This window comes from Jaculus jaculus, chromosome 6 (genome assembly GCF_020740685.1).
Source record: "Jaculus jaculus isolate mJacJac1 chromosome 6, mJacJac1.mat.Y.cur, whole genome shotgun sequence".
Taxonomy (NCBI): domain Eukaryota; kingdom Metazoa; phylum Chordata; class Mammalia; order Rodentia; family Dipodidae; genus Jaculus; species Jaculus jaculus.
The window spans coordinates 86,291,426-86,315,898 of record NC_059107.1 but is presented as its reverse complement, the minus strand read 5'-3'; the positions used below and the strand labels follow the sequence as shown (position 1 = coordinate 86,315,898).

Genomic DNA, 24,473 nt, shown 5'->3' with positions numbered 1-24,473 from the left:
TCAACTCAGATGCACAAAGAGGCACATGCATCTAGAGTTCATTTGCAGTGGCAGGAGGCCATGACACTCATTCTCTTTCTCTCTGTCTCTCTCTTCCTTTGCCCTTTCTCTTTCTCTCTATCTCTCAAATATGCAAACAACATTGAAAATATTTAATTACCAAATATACATTTTCAAATGCACTTTATATTAATAAATGCTCAAAACAAGTACTATCTATTTATAAAACAGTTGTGCCTACATCCTTCTTGTTTAAGATGCTGTCTTGTGTTTGGAGAGGCTACAGATAATGCTTGTTCCAGATTGGACTCAGTCTTTTCTCACTATTGAGGTCACTGCCCTATCTCTGAGATGTAATGAATACTGTCCATGGTTCAGTTTTTATCTATGTACCATTTGCTAACATTTTTATTTACCTGTTTGTTAATTTCGTTAGCTTAGAGTTTACTTTTGTTGCCTAAAGCAATGGATAGGAATATATCCATTATCTACTCATCAAATAAATATATATTTTCCTAAAAGTCACACTGTATATCACATAGCATGTAATTTTCTGATTGTGAAAGTTTATTATTTTTTAACTTTAATTTATTAGTTTTCTTTTCAGCAAATACAGGCATTTTGGTACCATTGTTTAGGCTCATCCATGATCTACCCCCTCCCATTGGACCCTCCTTGTTGATATAAATGGGTCATGCATTGTGGAGTTAGCCCACAGTTATTGGTACGATAAATGTCTCTGCATATCATGACCCAACATGTGACTCTGACATTCTTTCTGCCCCCTCTTCCGCAAAATTTCCCTGAGCCATGTTGGGTTCATTTTTGGTCTGCTTCAGTGCTGAGGTGTTGGGGGCCTCTGAGGCTCTGGATCTCTGATTTGGTAGGAGTTGATTTTTCTCTGCGTTGGTCTCCTTCCCCTTTGTGCTGGTATCCAGTTCATCAGGAAAACATCCCCCTTGCTTGTTTCGCTAATTGTCCTTAGTTTCAGTCGGGCCCCTTTTGAGGTATGTTGGGGCAACTCTCTCCTTAGGATATGCATCTATCTGAAAAAGAGAAGCAGATTCTCCAATGGAGAGTAAGTTAGCACCCAGAAAATTGAGATAACAATTACTTTTTTGATAGAGAGTTTGATAGGTATAGGCCCTCTTGTACCCCATGATTGATGGTAGCTTGATATTGGAGAGTGGGCTAATGTTTAGGTATGGTTCTGACTTGTTTCCCAGCTCCAGCTATGGGTCTCGTACCACTGAGGGGATCAGTTAGCCAAATCAAGAGCAGTTGGCTCCCCACCATGACTGTGTGCCACTATTGCACTTGTGTGGGCATCACATCAGGTTATTCGTTGTTAATTAGGTTAGACAATGAGTTGCTTGGACAGATATTGGTCATTTCCCCCAGTTACCCATGTAGCACCTTCTGGCACTAGACACACTGACTGTCTGGGGACTGACTCTCTCCTGGCTTCCAGCCATGCCATTCCATTTTACGTGTCAGCTGCGTATGGAGTCTTCAGCAATAGGTTCTTACCACTGGCCTTTGGTGGGTCATCAAGTACTCTGACAGAAGTCTGTCATTGTTTTGGGAAACCTTGTAGGTTTCTCTGATCAAAAGCTCATTGTGGGTGGTAGCCCCAAGCTGGAAGTGGGGGTTACAGGTCAGTGTCCACTAAGAAATTGAGGGAAAACATAACTAATATACAAGAGTTAGGAGAGAGAGGGAGGGGAGAGGTGGAGAGGGAGGGAGGGAGGGAAGATATAGAAGATTTAGGTTAGTCTTGATCCTACCCTCTCCAGTGTCTTGTGGTTCAGGTGTTTCTTGTAAGGGTCTAGTGAGGGTTCAGCCATTTGGTCTGTCTTTTAGGAAGTAGAATTTTATGGTACCATTGCCGTTTGGGTCCAGATTACTCTTTTCCACCCTTCGATGCCCTCCCCGCCATCCCCATCCATCCTTTTGTCTAGTAGATGAGATGCTTGCTGGGTATGTAAGGTATCTTGGGTAGATTCAGGTTAGGTGTTGTAGATGAGTGAGACTATGTGTCAATTTTTTTTCTGTGATTGGGTAAGTTCGCTGAGAATGATCTGTTCCAGGTTCAACCATATTTCCACAAATGTCTTTGTGTCATTTTTTCTTACTGCTATTAGAATTCCATTGTGTAGATATACCACATCTTTGTTATCCATTCTTCTAATGATGGACATCTGGGTTGATTCCAGCTTTTAGCTATTACGAATTGAGCCGCTACAAACACGGTTGAGCAAATCCCTCTGGCCTGTGGTTTGAAGGTTTTAGGGTAGATTCCCAGTAAGGGTATAACTGGGTCTGTTGGTATTTCTATAGTCAGCTTTTTCAGGAGTCTCCATATTGCCTTCCAAAGTGGTTGTACCATCCTGCATTCCTACCAACAGTGAATGAGTGTCCCTGCTTCTCCACATCCTCGCCAGCATTTATTTTCACTTGATTTTTTGATGTTGGCTATCCTTATTGGGGTAAGGTGGAATCTTATAGTTGTTTTAATTTGCATTTCTCTGATGATTAGGGATGATGAACATTTTCTAAAGTGCGTGTTTGCCATTTGTATCTCTTCCTCTGTGAATTGCCTGTTCAACTCTGCGCCCCATTTTGTGAGTGGGGTATTTGTCTTCTTATTGTTTAGACTTTTGAGTTCTTTGTAGATTCTAGAGATTAGGCCTCTATCAGTTGGATAACCTGCAGATATTTTCTCCCATTCTGTGGGTATTCTATTAGCTTTGCTTATTATATGCTTGTCTGTAAAGATATTCTTCAGCTTCATATGATCCCATTGGTTGAGAGACTGTTTAAGATTGTGAGCCACTGGTGTTTTGTTCAGGAAATCTTTTTCCATTCCTTTATCATGGAAAGTAGTTCCTAAATTTTCTTCCAGTAGTATTCGAGTTTCTGGTCTTATGTTGAGGTCGTTGATTAATTTGGATTTGAGTGTAATGCATGATGAAATGTGTGGATCAAGTTTTAGTTTCCTGAGTGTGGTTATCCAGTTTGTCCCCCACCATTTGTTGACAACATCCACTGTGATGTCATTAATGCACTGGTCAATTTGTAGGTAGTATATCACTGTAGTCTTTTTTCCAGTCTATATTGTTCAGGCCATTGTTGAATATCAAGTAGCTATAGTTTCTTGGCCCAAAATCCAGGTCCTCAAGTCTATTCCATTGGTATACTCCTGTTTTTATGCCAGTACCATGCTGTTTTTCTTACTATGGCTTTGTAGTATAGCTTTAGAGCAGGTATGGTGATGCCACCAGAGGTATTTCTTTTTCTGAGGATATGTTTGGATATGCGAGGCCTTCTGTTTTTCCATATGAAATTTGAAATCATTTTTTCTATTTCTGTGATGAACACTGTAGCGATTTTAATTGGAATTGCATTAAATCTATATATTGCCTTTGGTAGGATTGTCATCTTCACAATGTTAATTCTGCCTATCCAGGAGCATGGGAGGTCTTTCCATTGTCTCAAGTCCTCCTCAATTTCTTTTTTGAGAGTTTTTATATTTTCATTGTATAGATCTTTTACTTCCTTGGTTAACGTTATTCCAAGGTATGAAGTAGTAGTGTATAGGATAATGTTCCTGAGACATCGTTGTTTCCCTGGTACTCACTTCTTTTACAGCTATTGCTGTCTACATACCACTTTTAACCTTCTGCCCTAACAGAGAACTCAATGATGTAATGGTGGTGTGTATCTGCTTCTGGAATTGTGAGTTCTTAAAGGAAGCTTCAACTAGTGTGAATTTGGAGCTTTTTGTCTTGGGTATGGGATTGAATGGAAAATTGAGTCTCTCTAGGCCTGGGATTTTTCATTTGTACACTAAGAAGTTAGCTCAGATGACTTAAGTACTCTATAGTTGTAAAAAAGCAAAACAAAACAAAAAAAAAAAAAAAAAAAACAAGTTCTTTGGCCAGGCACAGTGGCACATGCCTTTAATCCCAGCACTTGGGAGGCAGAGATAGGAGGATTACTGTGAGTTGTAGGCCAGCCAGAGACTATAGTGAATTCCAGGTCAGCCCAGGCTAGAATGATTCAAATAACAAAGATTGTACCATAGTGATATACTACAAAATGGCCAGTGCATTAACGACATCACAGTGGATGTTGTTAGCTCTATAAGACATGCACTATATTGAATCCATCAGAATTTTGACATAATAATGGAGAAGGACTAAAGAGTGAAACATGAACATGGAAGAAGAACGATTTGGAAAGTAGAGTGGGTTCAATGGGATAGGAGGGGGGGAGCAAAACAAAGGAGAGTAATAGGAGAGATTATGATCAAATTATAGTATGTTAATGTATCAAAGTTCTCAAGAAAACCCCTAGGAAGTGTTATATGCTCCTTACAGAGAGTCTGTACAATAAATTGAGGTTTTTTTCTTTGTCATAATTAACATTCTTCACAATTAATATTGGTGCTTATTAAGGCTTTATAACTTTTAAGATTTTTTCAAACCTGGGGTATGATTTAGTATGTCAGATAGTCCACATGATATCATATTTTGTTTTGTAATTTCTCATCTATTTTAGGTCTCTATTGTCATTTCATCTCTTTTCAGGTAGCTATATTTTACTAATTGTTGGTTTTGTTTCTTTAGTTTTAGTCCTTTAAGTTCTCTGTACAGTGGACATTTTACCCTCTTCAGGGCTTTCCCCAAAATAGAGTAGCCAGTGACTCAAGAGTAATTCATGATAGGCTCAGTGACAAAAGTTTTAAGATGTTAAGGCAGCCTGACTTTTGCTATATGACTCATTTTATCAAAAATAAAAATAGATGAATGCACTGAAAATTTCAAAAGATATTTATGCTGATGCAAGTTGAGACTGACAAACCTGTTTGAAAATGTAGCAAACGCTGTTAGTACAAGCTCATATGATTTCTTTCTTTTGATCATCGAACATTCTTCTTAAAGGAGATGTTTTGAATGGTTTGTAATAATACTGTTCAATAGTAGCTCTCCCTCTCTCCTTGCCAAAGGAAATCATAGAGAAATTCTAGAATATTGGCAACCATTGACCTGTGCCCTCCTTGCCTTTGCAGACGTTGATGAGTGTGCTGAAGGCCGTCACTACTGTCGTGAGAACACCATGTGTGTCAACACCCCAGGCTCTTTCATGTGCATCTGCAAAACTGGATACATCAGAATAGATGATTACTCCTGTACAGGTAATTTTTTATGCTCATAAAGTTAGGTATTTTTCTTTGTCTTAAGTTCACCTCTCCAAGATTTCTTTTTTATGACTTTTAATGTTATGTGACAACTATCCATAGGTGCTCCCTCACAACCAAAATAAGTGAAATTATTGCATCTTAATAGAGTAGTCAATTCTGAATCTGCTCTACAGAATTGAACACCTGCTATTGCATGAACTGTTCTGAGGGAGACATTAACAAATATTTACTTATCCAAAGTGGGGCACCAGCAACAAACTAAAGTAATAATTCCACCCAGGTCTAAGTCTACCTTCAAAATCAATGAGTTTTTTGGGCTTACTTAGAGGCACATAGGCGATTCCAAAGCAGTCACATCACTGAAAAGTCTCACTCCAGCATGGTTGACAACTTCCCCATATCTGCATAAGTGGATATGCTCCCCCTTCAGTTAGTCTCCATATACTGTGTACTTTAAAACACCTCCTGAGATCTCATGTTTTGGGGCTTCAATTACATACAACTGGGAAGGAAGTTCAAGAGGCAGTAGCTAGTATCTTAGGTGAGGATCTGACTGTTCTCTCCTTTAAAGGTGCATCAGGCTTGAGCTAGAGTGTCTCTTGCTGATAATCACAGCTGCTAGGTTTAAGATGGTAATGCCTATTACGCTCAAAGGAAAGCATGTCACATACATGGTGGCTCTGCAGAACGTTTATACTCCTTGTTAAGAAGACATGAAACTATAAAACCAAATACAGATTATACTAAGTATATAATTAAGTATTGTAAATTCTCAAATCTTTGTGAATTATCATGGCCAATCAGAGAAACTATCCCTAAACAATACTTCCTTTAGAGAAGATTTTTTAACGGAGAATTTTTTTTTTTTTTCCAGAATGGGATTCTTGAATCTATACGCATAAAAGAAAATTTAGATTCCTTTCTCCATGTAAAGTATAGTCAGGCATACATTGGAGAAATTTTCTTTGAGTTTTGCACAGTACCATTTACTTCAGTGTCATCCAGAGTTCTGCTGAAAGATATCCTGTGTATTAGTAATGCCCTAAGTTATTTCTTGGATAGTACAATTTATCTTCTTTCTTATCCATAAGCTGTATGAAATCATGTACTGTATGAAAATAAATGATGCCAGGAGACTACCTTAAAAAGTGTGATATTGGAAGAAATATGGGTGTGAATGGGATATGCCTTTGGATTTTTCTATTTTTTAATTATAAGAGACATAAAATAGCCTTAAAATATTTAAATTAATAAAACTGGAGAGCACTTAAAATGTTGTTTTTTTTTCATTTTTATTCTCCACCATTTTTTTATTAGATAAATCTTGTAAATACTATCTAGAATTTCCAGCAAGACAGGAAACAATACTATCTGGCATGCATATATATATATATATATATATATATATACATGCCACACACACACACACATATACATATATGTATGTATATGTGTGTGTGTGTGTGTGTGTATAATATAAATCTATAAACACTATATGTGTGTGTGTGTGTGTGTGTATCTATATATACATATATCTACCTATCTATATCTATCTATCTATTTATCTATCTATCTATATTTTATCTATATTTATCTGGAAAAAATATAAATCACCAAAACTTAAGTATATTGAGTTTCAGAGTGTAGAGAAAGAGGACTATAAAGATATTTTTCTACATTTTGGTAACATAAAAGATTAAGTCACCATAAATATGTAGAGAAAAGAATGCACAGCTAACTCTAATATTGATAATATAAATAAACACAAACTCCATTTTATTGGTTAGCCAAAAGCATTGAGATAAGTATGCTGTAACCCAGAAAGTAATCAAGGTGTGCTCATGGCCATCTCTGAAAAGCCTGCTGATTTTTTGACATTAGGCAACTTGAAAAGTTTTGTAGTACATATTGTTCCAAGTTATTCTTCTTCTTTTCTTATATTATTAAAAGAGTGTTCAAAGTTTTAAATAAGAAGACACAGCATATAATTGGCAATCATTCTGGTGAAAGGATTCAGTTCTGTTCAGAGTCTGTTGGACATTATATCCAAGTTCGTTAAGTTTAGGTTCAGCACATCCCTGTGTATCTTCTGCTCTTGCTCTACCTTTCACTGACTCTTCCTTCCAAATGAAATCTCACAAATTGCTGTTTATTTTTATTTTTATTTTTTACCACCTTGGAAGAATTTTCCTTTAGGGTTCCAAAGTATCTAACGATATAAATGAAGTATCTTTTGTAGGAATGCAGAGAAAGACTGAAATTATTCCCAAGCAAGCTGTTGAGGCTATGGTTTTGTGCTGAAGAAATCAGAGCCAAGAATTTCAAAATCTGGCAGATGATGAACATACTTTCTTAATGAGGCACTAGGATTTCCAACTAACACCATTATTCCTGTGTTTCCATGAAAGTGGAAGAACTTTTTTTGCCCTTAATTTTCTCATCTACTATAGATATATCTACACAATAAGGATTTATAAATTATCCCAGATTGATTTCCTGGAGAATATCTGGCTTTTACATTGTAATCCAGAATATGGTGAGTGTGGTCAAGAGGGCTCCCCTCAGTAGTACAATTTTTCACCTGCCCTGATCAAAGATCCTCTGTGGATCTACTTTGTGCCTAAAGCCATTGAACTTATTCCTTTTTATGAATTCCTGTAAGACCTGGGCATAACTTATTTCTCTGATAAGGGTTGAAGTTTATTGTTAACACCAGAGACCTGCAGTAGAAGACTTTGCACAATAAATGTCAGTCTACTGCAGAGCCATCCCCTGAAGCTGGTGGCTGAATCAGAAAGGCTTTCTTTGCAGCTGGAATAGAAGATATATCTTTTTTTTCTATATCCCCAATTACTTTTTCTGTTGAAGAGCCATCTGCATCAACTCAACTGACACTGTTGTTGTCTATTTTAGTGGAAAATCCTTCATATGTGTATATATATATATATATATATATATATGGGAAGGTGCTGCACCTACTGCATCTCCTTCAGACACAGCTGAGTGGACCTATAGAATTTCTGTGATCATAGAGAGATAGAATGTTGCAGGATCCTACCAAAATACTTTGGGCTGCCTTTAGCCACTTAATATCCATTTATTGCCCACATCTGTGTCTGACATAAGATCCTGGTGACTATCAGTTGATGAGATGTGACCTTCTTGGTATATGGAAACAGCAACCAGCTTCCACCAGTCCAAGAGCTAAGAATGTCATCATTTAGCATCTGAAGCCTGTGGTAGAGTTTTCTTCTACTTTGCTGTTAACCCACCTACCTGACAGACAGACGATGCATTTGAAGAGCCTTGATTTCTGACTTTCCTTTATTCTGTAATTATAAAACTTCATAAATTCATTAACACATTGGAACATGGAATCAGGGTATTGTTAATCTGCATTCCCAGGACATGCTTACTCATATTTGGCTCCAGAGTAAACCATCTCTTATCCCCTTTGAAGTAAGAGTTGTGTCTTTTGCACCAACAGATGCATGCTTTGTTCTTAACTATCTCTGTTCTCCTACACATCTCTTCTAGTCCCTATGTAGTAAGTGATGCCCTTCCTCGGTGCTTGTGGTATTCAATGTCCTTTCATTGCCCATTGGCCACTAAGGGAGTCCTTCCAAAGAGTCCCACTACAAACTAATTTTTTTTCAGATATTAAGATAGCAACCCCTGCTTGTTTTCTAGGTCCATTTGTTTGAAACACTGTTTTCCAACCTTTAACCCTAAGATAGTATCCATGCTTTGTAGAAAGGTGTGTTTCTTGGAGGCAACAAATTGAAGGATCCTGCTTTTTAACCCAGTCTGAGAACATATGCCTTTTGTTTGGGGCATTGAGGCCATTGTATTAAGAGATAATATTGAAAGGTGTGTATTCATTTTTGCCATTGTTTGTAGTTCTTTCGGTTTTACCATTTGCTCTCTTGTGTTAACTAGTATTTGAGTATTGTTTGTTTTTTCCAGGTTCCTTATATGTGTGCTTTTCTTTTTCTTTAGCATGGAGGATTCTTTCAAGTATTTTCTGTAGAGCTGGTTTTGTCTTCAAATACTCCTTTCACTTGCTTTTGTTGTGGAATGTCCTTATTTCTCCATCTATTTGAATGGATAGTTTTGCAGGATAAAGTAACCTTGGTTGACAGTTGTTATTTTCAGGACTTGGAATACATCACTCCAAGACCTTCTGGCTTTTAAAGTTTGTGTTGAGTAATCTGCTGTAATACTGATGGGCTTACTTTTGTAGGTAACTTGATTTTTCTCTCTGACAGCTTTCAATATTTTTTTCTTTGGTTTTTGTGTTTGGTAGTTTGATTATAATATGGCAAGGAGAGGTTCTTTCCAGGTTTTGTCTGGCTGTTGTTCTAAAGGATTCCTGTATCTGCATTGGCACCTCTTTCCCAATTTGGGGAAGTTTTCTTCTGTGATTTTGTTGAAGATGCCTTCTATGCCTTTGGAGTGGAATTCTTCTCCTTCTACTATGCCCTAAAGTTTTATGTTTGATCTTTTCATAGTGTCCCGAATATCTTGAAATTCCCACTCATAGTTTTCTATAAGTTTGTCTTTCTCTTTGTTGGACTGTATTAGATCTGCCACCTGGTCTTCTAGCTTAGATATTTTGTCCTCTCCTTCATCCATTCTATTGGTGAGATTTTCTACAGAGTTTTTTTTCATTAACTGTGTTCTTCATTGCTAGTAATTCTGGCTGACTTTTCTTTATTATTTCTATTTCCTTATTTATGTCTAGTATTGACCTCTTTATTTCATTAAATTGGTGTCCTATGTTTTCTTTGATTCCTTTGATTTCCTCTTTCATTTCTTCTTTGAGTTCTTGGAACATATTTATAATCATTCTTTTGAAATCTTTTTCAGGCATTTCCTCTAACTTGTTGTCACTGGAGGTCATTTCTGATGTATTAATACTTTTTGGTGGATTTATATTGTCTTGATTTTTTGGTGTTTCTTGTGTTGTAATGTATATATTTTTGCATCATGGATTATTTAATGATTGGATTTTCTAGTTAGCTGGGTATTATTAGATGTATCAGATAATCTGATGTTATATAACTGCAGCGTAGGAGCTTAAGGCATTAGGTGTGGCTCTCAAGACTCTCAGAGTATTTAACCACGAGTAGAAATTATGACAAACAGATCCTCTAACTGTCCCTTAGGGTGTGTGGTGCCCCACCCACACCCTTAATACTGACAACAAGGAGGTTAAGATTTATGGTCTGTTGAGGGTTCCAAGTCAGTTTGTGACCAGGTGAGACCCTTCCCTGGTGTAATCCCAGTTACCTCTGCTCCTGCTTGGGTCCCGCTGTTGGTTCAAGTTGGTGTGGCCAGGTCCCTGACCACTGCCCTGTTCACTGGAACTGGGCACTGGTGGTGGGGGAGGGGAGGCTGCCAATGCTGCTCTAGTTCTCTTACTGGTCCATGTGTTCTTCCACCTCGTGATCTGCTCCTCCGTTGTTCACTGCCACTCTCCCTTCACGTTTCTTGAGTTTGTGGAGAGCTCCGGTGTGAGTGGAAGCTCCTGGATTTGCCTGCAGGTCAAGCCGAGCCTGGCAGCTTTCTGGTGTACCACTGCTGTTGCCACGATAGGCAGGCCCACTGGAGCAGCTTCTGCCGGCCTGTGCGGGCTCTGGATGCTCTGGATGCTCTCCTACTTCTCCACTGCTATTTCAGTGTCCTATACACCTCACTTTTTAGTAAAAGTGTGTATTTTGTTGAGGTTGTTTTGGCTTTTTCCCCCCTAGGCTGCTTTGGCATGGTACCTACACTGCCATTGTAACCAGAAGTCCAAACTTCCGGTTTTCTTTCTCCTATCTGAAGCATGGTCATACCTTGAGTTAGGAATGATACTGCACTGGTAGGATACCTGGTCTCAGCTGGAAAGCTCAAATAATACCCTCCACATGCCTGCTGAATGTGCTTTTACTCCTTGCCATTGCTCCTGTTTGCTGCAAGTTTGGTCCAGGTTCCATATCAAGAGATAATATCTTGGGCTGGAGAGATGGCTTAGCGGTTAAGCGCTTGCCTGTGAAGCCTAAGGACCCTGGTTCGAGGCTCAATTCCCCAGGACCCACATTAGCCAGATGCACAAGGGGGCGCACACGTCTGGAGTTCGTTTGCAGTGGCTGGAAGCCCTGACGCGCCCATTCTCTCTCTCTCTCTCTCTGTCTTTCTCTCTGTGTCTGTCACTCTCAAATAAATGAATAAAAAATGTTAAAAAAAAAAAAGAGATAATATCTTGGCACATGAAGTCTATGAGGTACTTGATTTTTTGTTGCTATTAAACCAAGTACTTTCTCTGATGTAGTAGAAACTATTTAACTTTTGCAATGTCAACTGTGTCTGTGCTTATACTTTATATGACCTTGCTGTTGTGGTCATTTAATTTATTCGAGTATGGTCAATACAACTGAGTTCTTTTTGTTTTTTAGTTAAGTAGAAACTTTGTATGGATATATCATGTGTTCGTACCATCATTGTCTCCTCCTTGCTTCCACTCCACTGAGGGCCCTTTTTAGGGGTATTGCATGGAATTGTCGGTTATGAGTTGGGAGAGCAGTAGTCAATCATTCTGAGTGTGGGAAGGGGAAAATGGCTGTGGATATTCCTTCCCACAGTATGGCTCTTACATTCTTTCTGCCTCTTCTGCAAAATTCCCTGAGCATTGGTGAGCGTGTTTTAAGTCTACTTTAACATTGGACTCTCAGAGGACTCTGGATTCCTACTTTCATGTGTTTTGAGTATTTTTTGTCCCTGTATCCATCACCCTGGCACAGGGTATCAAGCTCTATATAGAAGCAGCACTCTTGCTCATCTTGCCAATTCATTTGTGGTCCAACATGAGTCCTAGCTGATGTGTAAGGAGTGGTTCATCTCATGCCAGGGAGTCAGCTATCTATTCTTGTCTTGTTGATAGATTTTGGTTGTCCTCAATCCTTTCTGCTCTGAAAAAAAAAAAAAAAAAAAAAAAAAAAAGCAGATTCTCCAACAGAGAATGAGATCAGGATAGGTTAAAGGGGATAAGCATTGTTAATTTAGAGAGACTTTGATGAGTGTAGCTTCACTGTTGGCCAATGATTGGTGGGAGCTTCTCAGTGGAGTCCATAATCTTGGTGTCCATAACTTGGTTCCCAGTTCCAGCTCTGGTCTCCTTTCCACTGAGCAGATCTCACAGCCAACCAGAGAGCCATTGGTTACCCACCTAGCATGTGTGCCACTATTGCATAGGTGTGTACATCTTGACAGGCTGTTTGCTTTTGTATAGCATTGCCCCCTGCTTGCTCACCTCATTGTTTGCCATTTCTCCCTAGCAGTTCATGTACAGCTTTTCAGTCCTATATGGGCTACTCATCTGGGAATTGGCTTCCTCCCAGATTTAGGCAGATCTCTTGATACTCTGTGTTGTCAGCATATGGTGTCTTCAGCAATAGGGTCTTACCTTTTACCTCAGGTGGGTAGTCAAGTGCTTTGACAGAAGCCTGTCTTGTCTTTGGGACCTTATATGTTGTTCCAATCAAAGGCTCAATGTAGGCTATAACTAATTTCTGGTACTGGGAGTTATAAGACAGGGCCAAATATTTTCAGGTTAGGCTTATCCCATCCTCTCCAGAAACCTTCTTACCAGGTAATCTTTCCATGCTCCTATTGAGGATTATATCTTTTAGAGGAAGGTTTCTATGGTACCAATTCATTTTGGATTTGTTTTTTTGTTTGTTTGTTTGTTTGTTTTTTGTATAACTCCCCCACTCCTCTATTCCCCACCCCCCAAACAAACCTTCCATCTCTCTTATCTGTCCCTTAAGTTGCTTGTTAGGTATGCCTGCAACTTGAGCAGTTTCTTAAGGTTATCATTAGCATCTGGCTATATGACAAGAGTTTAACTTGGTGATTATAGATAAAAAGTGGTGTATTTTATGATAACACTGTTTTCTTCACTATGTTTTATTACCTTTGACTTCTTGACATCTGGAAACATCTTGGATGCATACTATTGTCAGGTACAACAAAAGACTTGTTGCTGGGAAACTGAAGCAAGGTTTAAGCAGTTATAAGTCACATATGAAGCTTTCCTCAGGCAGCTGCCATGTGTATTTCTTTAGCATTGTCTCTCCACTGCTAGGGAAAATGATTTGCATATATATTTAAAGAAATAGCATTTTAAAAGGCAACAATACCATTATTTTTATTCTTTCTCCAAAAAATTTATATCCAAGCTAGCAATTTTTGAATGAATAGACAATAATTTCATTCTTGTCTATTTAAAAATAACTTGATGGATTCATCCAAGTCAGAAGTACAGAACAAGACACATGAATCATTGTGTGTACCAAGATAATTACTTGTATGGAAACCATAAAGGAAGTGAGAATCTGGAGGTAGTGACACAGAGGTCATGGACCATAAGAAATGCTGGGAAGGGACAATGACAAAGAACAGGAAGTGAAAATAGGCATATCAGCTTCCACAAAATGTCCTAAGTAAATAGAGCTCTTTTAGATGTAAAATGTCCTACGTGTTTTGTATACAATAAAATAATAGTCCAGAAGTGACTAGTAATTGCTAGTTGATCTAACTATTGTGGATTTTGACAAGCTAACTTTGTGAAGAGATGTCTGCTTTCTCTAAGCCTTCCTTCTAGGTGCTTTGCTAAATTCACTTGTAAAGTGAAGGTTTAATTGTTATAAATTAGCTTTTATTTCTGTGAGAGAAACTCATTCCTTGGAGAATATATTACACTTCCTAGGATAGGGACATCTTCATTATTTTGGAGAGGAAGTGCTGAACAGTGAGACTTCAAGACTGGAGGAAGCTTCTAGGGCCCTGTGGGATACTCTCCTGCTTAGGATACAGAAAAAGAACACTGAAGACTCAGCGAGGCTAGTCATTTCTACAACTGGCAGCTTAGATGAACCCAGTTTCTTTTATGTGGGTTTCTTTTCTAAGGAAGCACACCAGTTATCGGACAATCCTACCGTCTGGCTACTAGTTGGCATAACTGTTGGGAGATGCTTTGTGAATAACCACTACACATTTTGTTTCCTTGGAATTAGTTGCTATCTATGATAAAATTATGGTATATTTCAGGTTTTTCATGACATGAAACTCAAACAACTTTAGGTTTAAAAATTTTAAGTTATACTTTCTGAAGTCTAGAGATGCATTTGTCCCCTATAGTTCTTTATATATAATACAGTATAGTAATTATTGAGTAACTTGAAACTATAAACACAATTATAAAAACAAACACTAAGCCCCAGGGCTCCAACAAGAAAAGATGAAAAGCTGTTTCTAAACAGTCACTCAGGAAGCTTATCTAGAGGACTATGAACCAAAGGAACTTGGAAGGGTTAATATCTAGGGAATTTCTGACAGCACTGAGAAAGCATGCTGAAATGGGATATGTGTGCATAGTTAACGAGAAGGCCAAGGCAACACACTTATCTACTTTCTGAAACACATATGTGCACACATACAATTAGCAGACAGCTCAAAAGGGAACAGGCTCCAAGGCTCAGAGAGAATTGCCTTTAGAAAGATGAAAAGCTTGGAAGGAGTCTGTGCTCTCTGCATCTGTCACTGAGTGGGGGAGGCTTCGCAGCTTTGTGAGCAGTTTCCAGGCTTGTTGGAGCCTTTATTTAGCATCTCAGAACAGCTGTCATGTCGAGGTGCCACTTCTCTCCAGCCCAGCCAGCCATGGCTTGATCTCCAGAGTCCAATGTCATGTGGCTGCCCTAGCCTGACTCTGCCAAGTTCCCTGTGCACTGAGATGATGGGAACAGCCTCATTAGAAAGGCTCACTCACTATAACTGGGCTAGTCAGTAAGTTTGGATTCACCTTTGTCCCAAAATGGATGTATTATTCAGTAGCTTTTGAGATTTTGTTTTATGTGAAAAGCATAGAGTTGAAAACTAATATAAGAGAAAAAAAGATTATACATGCCAGTAGTATAATAGTGGTGTCTTAGCAGCAGACACTTGTGAAGACAGCGTTGCTAAAACTGAGGCTCAACTAATGTCTTTTCTTTCCTGCCATCACTGTTACCTTCCTGTGCTCCCAGCATTCCATGGCCCCAGAGTTCATCGTACGTTCTCCTAAGAATCTAATCGTTCAAGAGGATGGTGCTGACTGGTTTTGCTGCTCTTCTGTCCTCCCTCTGCAGCCCAACATTCCTTAGTGGTCTCACATCAATGACTGGTTATAGTTTAGGGATGTGCAGATGATCTCATTGAAAGAGGTCTTCTCTCATATGATAACCATTGTTTTTCCTGTGTGCTTCTGGTGAAGTGAGGCTCATCTCTATAGACTGCATGTATAGCATTGTTGCTGCCTGTTGTCATTTATTTTCGTGGTTGATAGTTACTTCAAATAAATTCCACTATTCTGTAAGAGGTTTCCTTTTGCATATAAAATGTTTTCATTTATAATCAGATGCAGTGCCACTGTTTTAGTTATTTATTGCTGTGTACCAATTGGTCCCAAACATTGCAGGTTAAAGCAACACATTTTGCATCTTCTAGAATCTGTTTGTTGAAAATCTGGGCACAACTTAACTACTTCAAGATCCTTTTCAAGGCTGTAATCTAGATGCTAGCAAGGGCTGGTGAAGGATTCATTTCCAAGCTCACCTACTTATTTGTTGGCTGATGTGGTTGATCTCCCTTAACTCCTAGCCACATAGGCTATTCCAATAGAGTAGCTTGCTTCATCGGGGTGAGAATGAGAGGGAAGAAGGGAGAGGGTGGAAGAGACTAATTCACTGAGACTGTTCCAGCAGGGTGAAAATTACCATGTTTATAATCTTATCCCAGAGCTGACATTCTGTTGTCTTTGCTGTGGTCTGTTGATATTAGGGAAAGGTCACTAGGTCCAGCCTACACTAAATAGGAAGGAATTTCACAAAGGTATGAGAACTAGGAAGAGGTGGAATTCATTAAGACCATCTTCAAAACTGACTACTATAGATATTTACTATACTATACAAATATACTATAGAAATAACTAACCAAGCCAATAGCACCAAGTTGAAGAATAAGATATAAGCTAGTAAAAACTTACTGTGTAAGAACCCTCCATGAATAAAACTCTCATGTTACACAGTTCTTTCACTTCTCTTCATGCCAGAATTTTATTGTGTGTAGTGGTAAAGTTGTCATTGCAGTTAGTAAATGAAGATAGTAAAAGTTATTACAGCATGACATGGTACCATCACTGGCAAGGAAACATGCTCTGTGGAAACAGTAGCTGAATATTGGTTAGACATTGCCAACTGGATCACACTGAAATAAAGGTTGTAGATAAATGGCCATTTCAGGAGAGGAAGAATGGGAGCTAACAGTTTTAGAAATAGGAAGAGTAAGTAGAACAGTATAGGTTACTGATTATTGCAAATTTATTCAGGGCTGTAAAATAAAGGTAGACAGTCTTGTAAAAATTTGAAGAAACATTTTCAAGATTCCAGTTAGCCCTACACATCCTAATGAGGACGTTCATGTTGACTGGAATCAATATAAATCACCACACTCCATGACACACTTTTTTCTATGAGTATTTTCTTCAGTTTTAGCTTAATGGTTAAGGTGTTTGTCTGCAAAGCCAAAGGACCCAGGTTTGATTCCCCAGGACCCACGTAAACCAGATGCACAAGGTGACACATGCATCTGGAGTTTGTTTGCAGCAGCTAGAGGTCTTGGCATGCCCATTCTCTGTCTCTCTCTGTGTCTCTCTTTCAAATGAATAAATAAAATAAAGTATTAGAAAAAAGTTTAAAAAAGAGAGAGAAGTACTTTTCCAAATTGTGGTCAGAATGTGGAAGGATGTCATAGAGATGCAGTATTGCTAGCTGTGAGGTTGGAGGAAGTTGCTGGAGATATAACTCAGTTGACAGTGTGCCCATGTATCATGAACAAAGACGTGAGTTTAGTCCTTAGCATGACATAAACTAGCATGGTGGTGCATGCCAATAATCCTAGCACTTGGGAGATGGAGTCAAAAGAACCAGAAATTAAAGGTTGTCCTGACTACATACGGAGTCTTGGAAGCCAACCTGGGATCCTTGAGAACCTATAACAAAGAATGGGAAAGTGATGGTGAGCAGAGTGCAGGCTTCTTCAAGTAGCTGGGCAAAGTGAGGGAACCAACTCTCTCCTCAGGAGCGCAGTCCTGTGGACACCATGATTTCATCTTGGCAGACATATGCAGGACTTCTGACCTGAGAACTCTGAGAATCTATTCACTTTATTTTAGGAAGTAGAGAAGCACACTGTTATTACTAGAAAACACTGTGTAATTGCTGACCACTATTTTAAAAGTATCCTCTGTTCCCTTTTTTCCTAATTATTGATGAGCACAATTAAATCATGACTGAGTGTAGTATTTATAGGGAAAAGTTGACATGGTTGTCTGTTGAAAAGGGGAGAACACATTTTATTTTTATATTTAGATTCCTCACATCCTTTTTGGTCTTTTTAAAACTTTTTTTAATTTATTTACTTGCAAGCAGAGAGATATACAGAGAGAGAGAATGAGAGAATTGGGTGCAGCAGGGCTTCCAGCCATTGCAAACAAACTCCAGATGTGTACACTGCACTGTGTATTTGGCTTATGTGGGTACTGGGGAGTTGAACTTGGGTCATTAGTCTTTGGCAAGCAAACACCTGAACCATTGAGCGATCTCTGCAGCCAGATTCCTCACATTCTTAATTGTTTTTCTCATACTTGCTTTTAAAACACTTTCCTATTAAGCCTCTAGAAACATAAAGACATGAAAGCACATAGAAATAGACCGCACTTACTTTAAATAGGAATTTTAATGATGATGAGCTTCTTCTATTAAAAAAGTTTACTTTTATTTTATTTTACTTATTTCAAGAGAGGGGGAAAATAGGCATGTCAAGGCCTCTAGCTACTTTAAACAAACTTCTGATGCATGTACCATTGTGTATCTCTGGCTTTACATGGGTACTTGGGAATCAAACCTGGGTCCTTGGGCTTTTTAGGTAAATTCCTCAACCATAAGACATCTTTGCAACCCTTTAAGAGTTTATCTGACTCCTTTAAAAAGTAATTCTGAAGTTATTAAATGAAAATTATATACAGTATATTTAAAACTTACTTCTAAATGTATGTAGAGGAAGGCTTGCTGTCATGAGATTTTAGAATGCACACTTTCAGGAGTGAACTTTTAATTTAGGAAGACTACATCTGAGCTTAAAAATCAGAGACCCGTGGGCTACAACTGGCTATCAGTGTGGACTTCTTTGGCTTTGGGAGCATTTTAATGACTCAATACTCAAAATGGCCAAAAGATTTCCTTATAAAATATCTGAACTTTGAGGCAGACTTTCAGATTGTTCTGTTAGTTTTGGTTCCAAGTCACTGCATTGAGGTTCTAAGTACAGTTGACAAGCATTCTCTCTTAAATGTCCCCGCACTTCCCCACAGCCCTCATACCCACAGAGAGAGTTCAGGAAAGTAAATACCAGAAGTCTTACAGCCACCCTGCCTCATCCACATTCCTTATCTAGATTATATATCAACAAAGGAATTATTGATTCATAAAATATGTTTTATGTGAGATGATGAGTATATTCATCTTCAAATCAGAGATTGAAGTGTAGAATATCACAGATGGGCTTTTAATTCCATAGCTCTGCTAAAGCTACAAGTAATATCAAAATAAGCCCAATATAATCAACAGACACTGCAGTAAGTTTTGATTTCGTTTGTATTCATTTTGCTTAACAAAATAATAATATGAAATTACAAGTTACAGACAGAATATATATGCCATCATATATTGATGAGCCAATTCAAAAATCTCCTATAAATTTAAGTAATTACAAAGTTCACAGTAGAACAAGTTGTTTAGAGCTTAGATCAGGGGCTAAAGCATTATTGATAAACTAGAAAAAGTCAGTGAAGGTGATACTATTGAACACTAGATATTTTATTTTGTAATTTCAGCATATTATGTGTACAGTGAACAGTGTAGTGGCCAATTTCCAACATTTTACGTGGGGTCTAGAAAATGAAATCAGGTATTCCAACTGAGCATTGCGTACTTTCTCTGCTGAGCCAACTCCTGGTATGTTCTGTAGCTGCACTTACTACTTAGGTTATCTCCCATAGTTGATGGCTCCAAATACCACCTCCAGGATAATGCCTTCTAAATTCACCAATCTAACTTATATCAGTTCTCTGAATCATAGATTCCTGTATTCAATTAACTATTCATCATTTCCACAGGAATGTCTAGATGGCATTACAAACCTTACTTGTACAATACTCACCTGATGGTTTACTCTTTCACCATATTGCTCATCCCATGGTCTACTCCAGTTTAGTAAATGCTATGTCTATACTTTGAGTTATTTTGTCTAAAAACATTGGAGTCATCTTTACGGTCTTACATATCTGCTTGCAGTCCATCAACACATCTTATCACATCAATTTTAATATATATATACTGAATACAGAAGCTACTTGTTTGCTAATTTAAGTCTAAAGTAAATTAAATTTTTAAAAAAGATTTTGGGCAAAAGTGAGGCAGGAAAGCATAAGGAATAGTTCATCCATCTAGGATGCTGCTTGGCATGAGCAGTACATGTGTTTTTCTCCTAAGTAATGCACCTAGCAACGTTTTGGGAGCCTGCTCCCCCCGCCCCCAACACAGCTGTACTGAGCTGCACGTACAACCTACTCTCCTCTTCTTAGAGACCATTATTCATGGTCAGTACTTTCAAATGTATTCTTTGATAGAGAAAGGTCTAGATCAGAAGAGCAGGGTTCCATCCAGCCTCAACTAGTTTTGGGTGCATGTACAGTAAGGCAAACTGTGTTCTCTAAGTGAATGTTTAGGAATAGACCCATATTTGCCATCTGTTGTAGCCAGACTCAGATTGCTGGGATGAACCTCCAGACCAGACAGTTTTCAGAGAAAGGAAATATATTTGAAGTTTACAGATAGAGGGAAGTTCCATACTGGCAGAAGAAGCTGGACCACTTTCACAGCTCAAAGACGGTGGGAGGTGGAGGGAATCATCATAAGCAAACATACTTCACAAACTCCAGGGAAAGTTCAAGCATTTTGCATCTCTTGAAGCTGGAGTTTGCCAAACACACCTTAGGCCTGGACCCTAGGATTCTAGGTTCCACCCACAGTAATACATCCTCCAGGCAGGTAGCTGGAGATTTAAGACACAAGCCTTAATAAGCTCCTGAATGTATTGGGGGACATTCATTCAAAGTGCCACATCATCTTATGCAGATAAGATTAACATCAGATGCAGAATATGTAGAAGCATGCACAGTAGACAAAATATGATATAACCCACACTTGTAAATCAAACCATAAGACCACTTAAACTGCACCCTAGCAACTGATCCATCATCCTCTAATAATCTGCCTGGATGTCATTAGCAAATACCCAAACAGAAACATTTTCATCTTCCTGTAAGCTAGAAGTGCAAGATCAACATCTTCACTGATTCAGTTTCAGTTTCTGAGGAGGGCTTTCTTCCTCACCTGTAGATGGCTTCTCTCATCTCTCCCTGTGCCTTCATATATTGAAATTAGTGTGTGTGAGTGTATGTGCACACACGCATGTGCACGCGCATGCGTGTGTTTGTGTGTGTGTGTAGATAGAGAGAGAGAGAAAGAGTTCTTATGTCTGTTCATTTTATCTTAGTTACTTCCTTCAATAACCCCCATCTCTATACATTCTGGAGATTGTGGCTTCAACATATAAAGTTTTTGGATAACACAAACTTTCTATCTGTAACAGATAATCTGTTCAATGGTGGATGTAAGACCATTGGAAGAAGTAGCAGTCAATAGTTTATTAGGAGATGACCAGAAAAAAAAATGAAATGTCATCAACCTTGGGGAAGACACCACCTAGATTCAGTTTTCAAGAATTCACCAGAAGTTGCTAGGAAAGGAGGGCATGTTGTGTGCAAGTGACTTTAGGACTGCCATTAATAGCATTTTTAATTTTATTGAGCTTCTCTTTGTACACATTACTCTGACGGCACATCACCTCTATTAGATGTAAATTTTTTTTCAGCAGCAGTTGACCTGCCCAATACTAGACAGTTAATAGCACTCTGGTCAGTATTAGATACCCATCTTTACGATCACAGTCAACTTTCAGCCTTTCTGAATCTCGGGTTCCTTTTAGCAATTAGTTGGAAATATTATTTGTGTTTAGAGTATGGTCAACTTGTTTAGTTGCAAATAAGAATAAAATCTCTGGCTGTCTTCAGCTTGAAGAGTTTCCTGGAACTATGTAGGTGATACGGAGAAAACACATAAAGCTGTGGAGCAATCTCAACGGAAACAGACAGCTTCATTGCATGGAACCATGAGTGGCAATACTTCCTGTCCCCTTGTCTTCCAACAACGTGACATGCCACATACTACTTGGATATTCACCTAAAGTAGTGCTGCTCATTAGGCTCCTAAACTACTTTCTTCCCTTTACACATCTGGAATTTTAGATCACTATGAAACCACTATGGCAGGTTTCATACCTCTCTTGGAAAACATCTTCACTAATGTGGTTTACACTGTTCAGAACAGGCTTCTTTACAATTTTTGAGCAGCCTCACACCTTCCATGGCTTAGTAAACATGGTGTTACCTGCTTAAAGTTCTTGGGTCTCCTCATTCAAAAGTGTGAGTTAATTCAGCAGCTAATGGAATGAAGCAAGTGAATGCAGTGCTCACAGTCTTAACCAAGGTGTTGATGGCCCAGCAGATTCCTTTACCTGAATGTTGATAGCTCTAAATTACATATTGGCTTTGTATTCATTGTTTCCATATCTGGTTTTCCTCATTAAATTATGACATGTGAAGAGTTGTGTCTTTTTCATCATTCAGCAAATATATCTGTAGACTAGATGAGAAAGCTTTTCAAGAGATGTGGAATTGCTCGCTTAAATTTTCAGTTGTTATAATTAGAGGAATCCTTTTCAAATAGCAAGAACAAAAAACGTTTGGGTGTTCTTTTCTTCTTCCTTTTAGTGAAAGTAAAACTAGCACAAGAATATGTGTGATCCAATCATCCAGTTGTGAACTTTGATGTACTTGAAGTCTTACCATTCTCAAGTTCACTTTCTTAGCACTTTTCCCAGCTGGAGTTTTTTTTTTTTTTTTAAATTTTAAAATTTTTATTAACATTTTCCATGATTATAAAAAAATTCCGATGGTAATTCCCTCCTTCCCCACCCCCATACTTTCCCCTTTGAAATTATATTCTCCATCATATTACCTCCCCATTACAATCATTGTACTTACATATATACAATATCCCCCCCATTAAGTACCCTCCTCCCTTCCTTTCTCTTCCCTTTATGTCTCCTTTTTAACTTACTGGCCTCTGCTACCAAGTATTTTCCTTCTCACGCAGAAGCCCAATCATCTGTACCAGCTGGACTTCTGTAAGAGGCTCTTCTCCCCACTCCTGGGTATTTCCTTCTGTTCTCTTGGTTTCTGCTTGCCTTGGTTTCCTTATAGATGATTGGCATGGACATGTACTCTCCTTTGGAGTGTCCTCCTCAGAGGATCCTGGGAAGATATTTGTTAAACAGTGGCTTTTGTCACATACTTACTTGAGGCGCTGTGCACTTTTTTATTTTTTATTTTGGAATTTCAGAGTTTATTTATTTTTTATGTAATTTTTTATTAATTAGGTTTGTATTCAGCAAATACAGTCAGTTTGGTACCATTATTAGGCTCATCCATGACCTACACCTTCCCCTTGTCTCCTTCTTGTTGAGATATATGGGTCATGAATTGTGGAGTTAGCCGTTAGTTATGGGTAGGATAAATGTCTCTGCATATCATGACCCAACATGTGACTCTGACATTCTTTCCACAACCTCTTCCGCAAAATTTCCTTGAGCCATGTTGGGTCCATTTTTGGTCTGCTTCAGTGATGAGGTGTTGGGGGCCTCTGGGTCTCTGGATATCTGATTTAGTAAGAGTTGATTTTTCTCTGTGTTGATCTCCTTCCTCCTTGTGCTGATACCCGGTTCACCTTGCTTGTTTCATCAATTTTTCTTAGTTTCAGCCAGGGCCCTTTTGAGGTATGATGGCGTGGCTCTCTCCTTAGGATCTACATCAATCTGAAAAAGAGAAGCAGGTTCTCCATGGAGAGTAGGTTAGCACTGGGACAAATGAGATAACCCTTACTTTATATATATATATATAATTTAATAGGTGTAGGCCGTCTTGTAGCCCATGATTGATGGCAGCTTGATATTGGAGAGTGGGCTTATGTTTGGATATGGTTCTGACTTGTTTCCCAGCTCCAGCTATGGGTCCCTTACCACTGAGGGGATCAGTTAGCCAAATCAAGAGCAGTTGGTTCCCCACCATGGCTGTGTGCCACTATTGCACTTGTGTGGGCATCACATCAGGTTAATTGCTGATAAGTAGGTTAGACCATGAGTTGCTTGGACAGATATTGGTCATTTTCTCCCAGTTGCCCATATAGCACCTTCTGGCACTACACACGCAGACTGTCTGGGGACTGACGCTCTTCCAGCTACCAGCAATGCCATTCCATTTTACATGTCAACCACATAAGGTGTCTTCAGCAGTAGGGTCTTACCACTAACCTTTGGTGGGTCATCAAGTACTCTGACAGAAATCTGCCTTTCTTTTAGGAAACCTTGTAGGTCTCTGATGCAAATGCTCATTGTGGATGATAGCCACATGCTGGTACTGGGAGTTACAGATCAGTGCCCACTAAGAAAATGAGGAAAAAGATAACTAATATACAAGAGTTAGAGAGAAGAGAGGGGGGGGGAGGGAGAGAGGGAGAGAGAGAGGAAGAGGGAGGGAGGGAAGCTGTAGAAGATTTAGGTCAGTCCTCATCATACCCTCTCCAGTGTTTGACTTTTTACGGTTTAGATTTTGGGCTTCTTTGTAGATTATAGAGATTAGGCCTCTGTCAGTTGGATAACCAGCAAATATTTTCTCCCATTCTGTGGGTAATCTATTGGCTTTGCTTATTGTATGCTTGTGTGTAAAGAAACTCTTCAGCTTCCTGTGATCCCATTGGTTGAGTGACTTTAAGATCGTGAGCTACTGGGGTTTTGTTCAGGAAGTCTTTTTCCATTCCTATATCACGGAAAGTACTTCCAAAATTTTCTTCCAGTAGTAGTCGAGTTTCTGGTCTTATATTGAGGTCTTTGGTCCATTTGGACTTGAGTGTAGTGCATAGCGAAATGTGTGGATCAAGTTTCAGTTTCC

The 24,473-nt window shown here is 38.7% G+C and overlaps 1 protein-coding gene across 2 annotated transcripts in view; it reads left to right on the top strand.

Annotated features, from left to right (window-relative positions):
* The window catches only part of Nell2 (neural EGFL like 2), a 396,883-nt gene that overhangs the window by 229,515 nt on the left and 142,895 nt on the right, over positions 1-24,473 (top strand). For both annotated transcript variants that reach the window (XM_045153341.1, XM_004668535.3), the window contains exon 14: positions 5,075-5,200. In XM_045153341.1, the coding sequence (XP_045009276.1) occupies positions 5,075-5,200 (126 nt within the window). The remainder of the gene's footprint in view (positions 1-5,074; positions 5,201-24,473) is intronic.